Source organism: Lycium ferocissimum, chromosome 6, assembly GCF_029784015.1.
Source record: "Lycium ferocissimum isolate CSIRO_LF1 chromosome 6, AGI_CSIRO_Lferr_CH_V1, whole genome shotgun sequence".
In the NCBI taxonomy this organism is placed as follows: domain Eukaryota; kingdom Viridiplantae; phylum Streptophyta; class Magnoliopsida; order Solanales; family Solanaceae; genus Lycium; species Lycium ferocissimum.
The window spans coordinates 67,711,853-67,722,963 of record NC_081347.1 but is presented as its reverse complement, the minus strand read 5'-3'; the positions used below and the strand labels follow the sequence as shown (position 1 = coordinate 67,722,963).

The 11,111-nt window shown below is 34.7% G+C and overlaps 1 protein-coding gene across 1 annotated transcript; it reads left to right on the top strand.

Moving 5' to 3' along the window:
- Nucleotides 1–576: 576 nt before the first annotated feature.
- Nucleotides 577–9,636, top strand: LOC132060155 (uncharacterized). Its single transcript, XM_059453056.1, has 4 exons — nucleotides 577–686; nucleotides 2,089–2,226; nucleotides 8,347–8,534; nucleotides 9,092–9,636. Exons 1-4 carry the CDS (start codon nucleotides 640–642, stop codon nucleotides 9,286–9,288), a joined length of 570 nt encoding a protein of 189 aa, XP_059309039.1. The 5' UTR covers nucleotides 577–639; the 3' UTR covers nucleotides 9,289–9,636.
- Nucleotides 9,637–11,111: the final 1,475 nt, after the last annotated feature.

The window sequence follows — 11,111 nt, the reverse complement described above, 5'->3', positions numbered from 1 at the left end:
TAGAAGCTATGTTTAAAATTAAGTCATTTTATTAGAAAATACTAGAAGCTATGTTTAAAATTAAGTCAAAGAAAAAGCTTTTTGACTCCCAAACTTGTCAGTCTTCAAGCAAATTGGGACAGAGGAAGTCGCATGTTCGGCTAAGCTTCTAAAATTAGGTTATTTTGAACAAAAGTGCTTTTTAAAAAGTATTTTTAGCGAAACATAGTTTGTGTTTGGCCAATTATTTTAAAAAAAAAACACTTTTAAGCAGCAGTTAGTGTTTGATCAAGCTTCAAAAAAGTGTTTTAAGTGTATTTTTCTCAAAAGTGCTTTTAGATAAAAACTATTTTTTTTTTAGCTTTTAAAAACTGTTTCTACTACTCCCCCAAAATATTTATTTTCTCCCAAAAACTTGATCAAACACCTCACTTTTTTAAAATAATCATTTATTGAAAAAAAAAAAAAGCACTTTTGGAAAAAAAAAAAGAAAAAAAAAAAAAAGAAAAGCTTGGTCAAATAGGTGATTAGGGATATAAGTGTAAAATCACAAGCATACGACCTCGTTAGCATGTTACAGAATAGCAATTAATTTTCATATCATTTAACTTTGGGGTTTAAGAGAGGTTTTTTGAAGCCTAAGAAACTCACATAAACAAAATGTTGGGTCGAAGATTTATCTCTTTCTTGCGTCGTAATCCATCAACGTAAGATTATTTTCTTTTTTTAATACCATTTTCGCAATCATAGTTAAAATTCTATTGTATATGCTTATTATTGTAAATGAATATAACAAGGAAAAAAATTAGAGTAGTTTAATATGACAAATTTATTACTCTCTCCGTCCGAATTTATGTGTCTACCTTTCGGATTTCGAGATCCAAACAAGTCGTAATCTTTTCATATATATTTGGAATATTTTGAATTGTCAATTACTGTGACTTGTGCTTTTTTATGTAGTTTTCGGAATATGTAAATTTTATTTCAAAATACGTAAAGATTCCATGCCTGAATACACGATCAAAATTAAACTGTTTGACTCTCGAAATCCGAAGTGTGCCACATAAATTGAGACAAAGGGAGTAAAATTTTCTAGTTTGATGAAGTATTTAGTGTTGGAATCAAATGGGGTTTTAATAGAGTGAAAGGGGTATAGAGGATTTATTATGGTGAATGAATATAACATGAAGTTTTTAAATTTTTGTGGGAATATTGTATCAAATGATTCTTTTTTATCAAGAAGAGAAAGAAGTTTTATGGTGAATGAATATCTACGTTACTCGGACTCTCCAAAAACGTTGCCGTACCCGTGTTGGATCCTTAAAAAATGCACTACTTTTGGAGGATCCGACATGCACCCGTCAACATTTTTGAAGAGTCCGAGTAACTTTGATGAATATAACAGGGAATTAGGAATATGAGGGAATGATTAGAGTCGGTTAATATGTCAAATTTGTTAATTTTTTTGGGAAAATTGTAGTTTGATGAATTGTTTAGTGTTGGGCTCAAATAGGTTTTCATAGAGTGAAATGGGTATACAGGATTTTTTTATTTATGGTGAACTAGGAATATGGGGAAAAAATTATAGTTGGTTAATATGAAAAATTTGTTAAAATTTTGTGGGAAAATTGTAGTTTGATGAATTATATAGTGTTGGGAGCAAATGGGGGTTTAATAGAGTAAAGTGGGTAATAGAGGATTTATTATGGTGAATGAATATAACAGGGAATTAGGATTATGGGGGAATGATTAGAGTCGATTAATATGACAAATATGTTAAAATTTTGTGGGAATATTGTAGTTTGATGAATTAAGTAGTGTTGGGATCAAATTGGGTTTAATAGAGAGAAACTGTTATAGAGGAATAGAGGATTTATATATCTATCCCAGGTAATTTGGAGTTGAGGTGCTAGTTGATACTTGATTGTAGAAGCGGATCCAAGATTTGAACTTTATGAGTTCGGGGTTGTGTTTGAAATTTAATATTTGTACATAGTTAATAGATTTCTTAACAATATATACAGAGTCTAAACCAAAGCTACTGTGTTCGGTTGAACCCATAGCTTATATTGTGCATATGATCCTGATTGATTGATTGATATTATGTAGTTCTGAAAAAGTGGTAGCGGAGGAAGGGAAGGCAAAGACATGGGGACGAAGGATAGTGTCAGGGGCCTTGATTTGCTTAACGGGAGGCGTTGCTCTAAGTGCTCTTGATGATCTCTCGATATATCATAGCTGTAGCAGGTTTGCTTTTTTGCTTCTTCTTATTCGTTTGATTTTGATAATATGGGAGGAATACCTTTCTCTGTGTCTGTTATAGGAAAGCTCCTGATTTTTTCCTTCAGATTAGTGGTGTCAATTTTAAATGGGCCGGTTTGGTTGAATTTGTGCGGGTTGAAGGACGGGTTAAACAAAAACGGGTTGGTTTGTAACCCGCCCATAATAATATCGGTAAAAAACGGGCTGGACAAATCATGGGTCGGGTAAAAATAGGTCCTGACCCATTTTTATCTCCTAAAGCCGAAAACTTTTTGAATATTTACTTTAATTGGAGAAGGGTAGAGGGACGACCCATTATCCACCGAGTTCAACTCACTCAAATCCGACCCAACCTGCCCATTTTCACCACTAATCTGGAGAATGTCTGATGAATATTTGACCTTGTTTTAGATGTTGGGGTTCTTTTTTCTCTTTGTGGTTTATGAAACTTTTGTAGTATGATTATGTGCTTCGAGGCTTGTCAGGTTGGATTTTATTTTCTCAGTTATGTTTTATCTGCTCTTATCGACAAGATAGTCGTAAAATTATTATTTTTACTAGAACTTGGGAATTCCCTAGAAGTGTTAACAAAGGAAGAGTTCTGAAGTTAAGGATTACTTTGACCCTGTGCTTATATTCAGAATAGATCTTGCCCCAAGGATTTAGTTTAAATAGCAAAGGCAGTACATAGCAAGATGTGTGGTAGCGCACTTTGGCACTTCAAATCCCACCCTGTGAACCAAGTTAGGTATTTAACTGGAGAAGGGTAGAGGAACGACCCATTATCCACCGAGAGTCAAAGATAAAAAGAACGAAATTACATTTTTTTTTAAAAAAAAAAACCCTTTAATTTTGCTTGTTTCAGCTTTGAAACTCGGTGGATAATGGGTCGCCCGTCTACCCATCTCCAATTATATACCAGACTTGATCTGGTTAAAAATTATATTCCATGGAAATCTTATATCTCACATTTAGATCGTGCAGAGAACCTTGACTCCGGTGAGTTGAGCTCTTTTATGACATAGTCTAACTGCTAGCTAGTAGTCTAACTGCTAGCTAGTGTGATGGTAAAAATCCAAGTACTTTTGAGATGCTCTCGACCCTCTGCCCAAATCATCTTAAGCTCTTGTTCAGTATTTCAGAGACATGCGATTCCAAATTTCCAACTCAATAACGAAGCAAGTCCATATCCAGACTTACCATTTTATGTTTGTTGTTTGACGCATTACAAAAGAAAATAATACAACAAATTTCGTGATCTTAACATTCGAGAAATGTAAATCTTGACAACTTGTGGTGTTATATGTGGTGTTCGTAAGGCTAGAACAAATACTTTAGGATAAGATTTCACCTTGGTCTCAGTTACTAAAGTGATATCAATGGTGAACCGTTGGTAGTTAATTGAGAGCTTAATAAGTAACAATACCTTACTTTGTTATTTGAGAGAATTGAATTATGACCATAATGGATCTCTCTTTTAAAAGGGCTACTTGGGTTCTCCATTGATATTGCATTCCTTCCCTATATGAGATTTTTAAGTTTGGGGAGGGATCTGACAAAATGGATAACCGAACAAAGGGTGCCTTGGACGGATGGACATAAAAGACTTTTGTTCGTGTTAGGGTCCCACGTTGGTGGAGGAGATGGGTTGTCGTCTTCTTTTTATGGTCCTAGCCAATTCTCACCTTATGAGTTAGCTTTTGCTGTTGAATTAGACTCAAGGTCCATTGCTTAACATGGTATCAAAGCTAGACCATTTCTTTTTGTTGATTCCAGTTTTCTGCTCATTCAAAGCTGGAAGAATGATAACTCTATTTGCATGTGTATATAGAGGTGTATATATTTATACCTATATATATTTCTCTTTTTGATAGAAAATTATGGTGTTAGGAAAAAGAAGGGAAAATTATGGTGTTAGGAAAAAGAAGGGATTAAGGCTAGGAAAAAGAGAGAAGAAGGGTTCTAAGAGGTAAGATATGTATATTTAGATAGAAATAAAGATGCTAGAATTGTGGATCAAAGAAGGCCTAATTTCCTTTTCAAAATTCTGTGTCATCCTTTATTTCGCTTCAAAAAACATTTAGAGCAAGTTCTAGCCAAATTTACATCAAGTTAGTTCTTGATCCCACCAACGAAACAACAAAAAAAGTCACAATCACATCCATCCAATCCGTCTCACAGGGCACTTTTTGTAGCTCCAAAATCTGTTTTCTCCCTTGACCTCTTGGTGCCTCTTGCTCTAGGATGAAGCAAAGGGGTGTACCCCTCAAAGATGTTATTCAAATCTGAGAGACTTGAAAATATGTTGCTACTAGTTTTAGAGACAATAGGGAGTAGGGACTGTCATAGTCGGTGGTGGTGTTGTGTTTTCAGTTTGTGGATGCTGATGTTCCATGTTGAAAAATTCATCTTAAGTAACAAATCAGGGAATAGGACAAATTTATGGATCTACAATTGAAACTGGTAAAATTCACATGGTTCCTTGCATCCCCAGTATGGACTCATTCCTTTCACAAAGTTAGCAAGTCCCCAAATCATGGTAGTATTGTAGATTGCTTCCCGCATTTTAATGTGTGCAATTCTATTCAATTTTTTCATTCATTTCGGCTTTAAAATTTCAATTCTTGTATTCAAAAGTTCCGTAGTATACTTCGTTATTCCTAGAGGCACAAATGTTTGTCCTCTGTTCCTGAGTAGTGGATCTTCTTCTCCCATCTCCTTTCTTGGAGCACCTGTTTCCACCAATTTCTTCAAAAGAGTTCTGTTTATTATTTATTTTTTTGACATTGCCGGCGCATCATTGGCCCCGGTAGACTTCCAACATTCAAAATCGAACTTGTTATGTTAAAGGAAACCACATAATCTTTTTATTTTTTGGCTTAAACGGAAACCCCTGATATTCACATTATCTTGACACCCACATTAAGAAGTTTGTTTGATTAGATGACATGAACCAAGAAGATGTTGTTAGTAAAGATTCTAGGAATATTGGTATTTGGGACCAATCTACTACTAACAAATTTTAAATTGGTCGAGCCTTGTAGCATATATCCGTACCTTTGATGCTACCTTTTAGCCAGTTTGCACCAAACAGGCATAGTGTTTTTTTTTTTCTTCTTTTTTTTTTCTCCGTAAAATCTAAATTTGGAGTTTTGATAAATGCTAGAGTTACCTTATCATCGACATCAAGAAGGCGGTAGAGTTCATATTTTGCCGGTGAGTTCGATAAAGTTGCCAATTACAGTATATACATTGTAGATATCTATAATGGGCATCTGTCTGACTATTGCTTCCATGTTCCTTTGCTTGTTCTAGGCCAATTACAGTATATACATAGTTTTTTTTTTTTTTTTGAAACTGGTAATTTTGTATTCCTCAGCATTAAGGGTATGCTGGCCACCTCCAAAAATTTACATTTTAGTGAAAGAGAAATACTTACAGTAATCCTAAAAAAGTCCACTAACTGAACTTCCTCTTCTACATATTGTTCTTTACACCAAAAACTTAATGAAGTAAAGACCTTCCATTGGATCTTCTGCAATGAACTTTCTCTGCCTTTAAAAATTCTGTCGTTTCTTTCCTTCCAAATGTTCCACCAGATGCAGGCAGGAACTGTTTTCCACCAAATCTTCTGACTCTTGCTCCCTCCCCTTCTTATCCAACAGCTTAGAAGGTCTGCAGTGTGTTCAGGCATAGTCCAGTTCACCTTAGCCAAATTAATGAACAATGCCCAGACTGGAGATATACATAGTAGATATCTATAATGGGCATCTGTCTGACCATTGCTTCCATTTTTATTTGCTTGTTCTAGGAACACTCTTAGGTTCCTTTCTTGCCAAACATAGTACAAGGTACCAGCTAATGCCATTCTATAAACTTCTACACCTGCACTTATACCCTGGCAACGTGTTCTTGCCCACTGCAAGTGCCCTTGCCAATCAAATGCTTGACTTTGTATTCCTTGCCACTGGAGGAAGATTTTGTTCCCTATGGAAGCAGATATCTCACACTTATAGAATAGGTGAGAGATACTTTCATTATCTGCACTACACCAAAGACATTATAAATTATCCACCATACCCCAAAGAGCTAGTCTATCTCTAATATATAGCTTGCCATAGCTGCCAGCCTAAAGATGAATATCCACCTTGGAGAGCCATGTTTGTTAATATACTAATCTTCTCCAAGGCACTTGTAGGAAATTCCTCTCAGCTTTAGATACATCTTTTTATGGAGAAAAAACTTGCTTCTGCAATAAGATCACATGCCAAGTAACCAACATCTTCAAAGTATTTACTGGTCTTTATGAGTTTTTGCACCATCCAGGAAGCCTACTTAGTACTCCACTACTCCCTCCGTCCCAATTTATGTGGCACCGTTTGACTAGCCATAAAGTTTAAGAAAGAAAGACTTTTGAAATTCGTGGTCTAAAACATACCTTAACGAGCCGTTTGGACATGGTTTGAAACTATGGGATGAAACCATGTTTGGACATGCAATTTGAAATTTCTAAGTTGTATTTTTTTTTTTATAGACATAAAAACCCCACTAGTTGTGAAAACTATCAAAATATTCTCAATTTTTATACAATCTTACCAAATGAGCAAGTCATAGTTCATAACAAAATTAATACGCTACTAGAAGGCATTTCTAAAAAATACAACATCAATTGATCAAACTTTAGTTCAATAAAAAAGAAAGTTTAACATGAATAGCAATGTAACGACTCTTTAATATAATCCTTCCCCATCGTAGACATAAATAAAGGTTGGTAAATGGCTGGTGGGAGTAATTGTTAAAAATATCTACCAACTTATGGGTCTTTTTTTTTACAAAATATAAACTTATGGGTCAAGTTTTATATTTAAAAATTTTGAAACCATGGTTTGAAACCCCCAATCATGCCTTTTTGGATGATTTGGAATTTCAAACCATGGTTTGAAACCACGAGATGAAATGCATGTCCGAACGTTGATTTCATCTCATGGTTTCAAATCGCATGTCCAAACGCCTACTTAGACATTTGTGTGTTATAAATAATTTCATTAAGGGTAAAAAGGGAATTTAAAAGTTAATTTTTTTTTTTCTAATTATAGGAAGTTATATTCTTTTTGGATAGACTAAAAAGGAAAGTGTGCCATATAAATTGGGACGAAGGGAATATTAATTTCCCATGCGATCCTACCCTTCCCATATTGTAGGTGAACCCACTGAAATCATAAGTTGTCCTTCTTACACAGGTTGCACAATAATTTGCATATTGCATCTGTGTACCTAATTTGCATATTGCATCTCTGTACCAAGTAAGGATGTCAAGAATATTTAAGCCACCAGCTGATTTCGGACAACAGATTTTGCCCCAAGCTAACAAAGCCTTGTGTGATACTGCAGTACGTCCTGTCCATGGGAACCTCCTAGATACTGCTTCAATTTGTTGAACAGTCTTAGGTGAAATAAAGATCTGAGACCCAAGGGTTTGGCCTAGTGGTCATTGAAGTGGGGGGAGAACCATGCAAGTTTAAATTCGATCAGAGACAAAAACACCAGGTGATTTCTTCCCATTTGTCTAAGCCTTGGTGGTTAGAGTTATCTGGTACCTGTTGCTGGTAGGAGGTAGCAGGCATCCTGTGGGATTAGTCGAGGTGCGTGCAAGCTGGTCTGGACACCAAGGTTATCGAGAAAAAAGAAGAACAAAACACTCTTGATTAGTTGTACTCTGTCTCCATTAGACGAGAACTTTGCTGTCCATGTTGTATTCGACCCACTCATGTCTCTGAAATATTAGAGCTAATTATAGCTGTCCTTTTAATGGTTTCTGGAATCCTATATGTGATGCCAGTAACCACGATCTTACTGATGTCCTTCCTACTTGAGGCAGATGGAAATATTTCAGTTGAGGAAACTGGCGATGCTTTAAAAAACACTGATTTTGTTTTCACATTTTACATATTTCTTGGTTATGTAAAGTATACATAAATACATTGATTCTGTATTTCTTGGGTGGCATGGCAATAAGGATAGGGGTCGCGAGGGTTTTGGGTAGGGTTTTATTGTGGCTATAGAGATTCCAGTTTTCTTATTTCATCCTTTATTGTTCACTTGCAGCAAGGCCTTGGAGAAAGCCAGTAAAAATAAGACGATTATAGATGCTATCGGGGAGCCCGTTATTAGAGGCCCTTGGTATAATGCATCACTAGCAGTAGCTCATCAAAGGCAATCTGTATCATGCACATTTCCTGTCTCTGGACCACAAGGCACTGGAATTTTTCAGTTGAAGGCAGTTCGTAATGGAGGTTGGTGCTTGGAGTAGACATTCTCTATCTTGTTTTTCATTCACAGATACGTGTTCTGAAAAACGGACATTCTCTATTCTAGTTTATCAATCCCAGATATGTTTTGCGGAATATTTAAGCCATAGTTGTTGAGTCATGGTGGTGATAAGGTCAAAATGTCCTGCAAAATTCCAAATCTATGCCATTATAAACGAGGAAATCTAATGGATAAAACAGTTATTCTTTGCTTAGCTTTCATTAAGAAACGTGGAAACTGGAATATAACTAGTTATTCCTTAATAATGAGGATGTTTCTAGAAGTGGGGTTTGTTTTTGAATGAATTGTTGTCTAACTTCACTCAAAAATGAAACTTGAAGTTATTATAGCATCCAATTCGAAAATCATTCTTATTTTGATCATTTCTTAGATTCTTTAGAATTGTATAGAATCCATTTTCAACTTTAAAGCGAACCATTACCTTAACTCATTAGCTCAACTTTACATGTTCATAATTGTCTCAAGATACTTGTTCTACATGTCTAACTAGTACTCTGCTGTTGTTTAATACTTGGAGCAGAGGACAAATGGTCATCATTTTTACGGCCAAGCGACTGGGAGATACTCATTATGGAAGCTCTCGTCCATGTCCCCGGGAATGAAGAGAAGCAGCAAACATTTCGGATCAAGGTGTCAGATGACCTACTTCCATCAGCTAGTAACGCATGCACGGATTGCACATCTCAGGAATCATCCTCTAGTGTGGAGAAGAAATAACGAAGGTTTATTCTGCCATGCCTCAGTGATTTTTTTTAATTTTTCCTGATCATACAAATCATTCACATGATAACAAGTTTGTATTTAGGGCTGTTCCAAGGCACCAAATTTATGCTTGCATGAAAGAGGGATCTTATTGAGGCAATTACCAGATTATACTTGTTTATTAAATTGCGTAGTCGGGGATTCTCTTGTATTTCGAAGCTCTGTGGACAGTATCATTGTTTGTATTTGATTTACTGGTATGAGAATGAATAAGTTCATCATCAAACTGTTGATTTTGGCAAGGAAAACCTTTTTGTGGATTTTTACCTGTACTATAAATGGTTTCAATGTTGTTCTCTTGGAGATGAGAAAAGTTCATTTGCATTTTTACTGTCTGGCTTTAAGTTCAATTCTTGAGCTGAATAATCAGGACTCAAATAGCTGATTAAGACAAATATATCCCATGTTGCTCAGACTCTTCAAAAACATTACCGAGTGTGTTGGATCTTCCAAAAGTTGTGCAATTTCTGAGAATCCAACATGGGTAAAACAATTTTTGTGGAGGTCCAGACAACATAGAATATATCCATTGTTTTAAAATTGCTTAATTGTAGTAGTAATTAAAAATATTGATTTCCATAAACATATCCATATTTAAGTTTTTGTTGTCCCTTTGTTACGTCAATTTAAATTGCCCCTCATCAACTAGGCTATGGTGGTTGGAAAAGTCATTAAACAAAGCTAATTAGGTGTGAACTCTGTTTCTTTGACCAAATTCAATTCAATTTACATCCAACGTTGAAACGTATGAAGTTTCCTGAAAGTGACAAGATATTTTGTTTACAAGCCAATCGATTTCTTGACAACCAGGTTTATAGAATAGTAAACGTTTCATTTAAAGGAAATAAATCATTGAACCAATGTTTATTTCAACAGCTAGTTTAATGTTATATTATTTTCCGTCTATCACTAAATGTGTATAGTATAAATTACGTTGACGTCTTAGATTCGTTATCCATTCAAACACCTATCACATAAAACTAACACTTTCACGTAATTTCATGACAAAAGAAAAAAGTTAACAAGCGAGCAGCTTAAAAGTGTGAGATTCTCTTCAAAAAAGAACAAATTCCTAATGTAACAAACATCACACACAGTACAAGCTGGAATCCGTTGATGTGTGATTTGACAAGCTGTCACTTATAGTGATTTTTTCTTTTTTTTTTTGGGTTTCAGACATAGGTTACGTAAACTTGTGAGGATATTTTATTTAGTCATTCGAACTAATTCTTATTGCAATTCAACAAGTCAATTCTTAATAAAGTGTTTTGATTTAAATTTTAGAAATTTTCTTGTGTGTGTTTTCATCCATCTATTAGGTAGTTAAATTAACTATATAAAATATGTCATCTTTTTTAATTATACACATTCACCTCACTAAGCCATAAAACACCAAACATTTTCTATTTAATGTTGATGCGTACAATTAAAGGAGATGACATATCTCCATATTTTATCGATTAACTTAACTACATAATAGATGAATAAAAACACATATAATTTTGTTTTTTAAAAATTGAACCGAAAACATGTAACTGAACCGCTCTATTAGGAGTTGAGGTGTTGAGTCTAAATGAAATATGTTGATAAGTTTAAGAGACTGGTTTGTGTTAAGCCTTTTTTTCATCCGTTATTGTACTCGTTTTAGAATCTTAATTAATTCAAATTTATATTCTTAAAATTCGAATTTGAGATCTCTAATTAACCGTGAATAAATTTTATCCGTCTCATAACAATCCTCATTAATTACAAAGAACTAAATGAAAGAGGATTCCCAA

Excerpts from the sequence above, each read along its gene's own strand:
- LOC132060155 (XM_059453056.1), top strand. The coding sequence starts at position 640 with ATGTTGGGTCGAAGATTTATCTCTTTCTTGCGTCGTAATCCATCAAC. Across the intron at positions 687-2,088 it reads TTGCGTCGTAATCCATCAAC|TTCTGAAAAAGTGGTAGCGG; the intron begins GTAAGATTATTT and ends GATATTATGTAG. Across the intron at positions 8,535-9,091 it reads GAAGGCAGTTCGTAATGGAG|AGGACAAATGGTCATCATTT; the intron begins GTTGGTGCTTGG and ends TACTTGGAGCAG.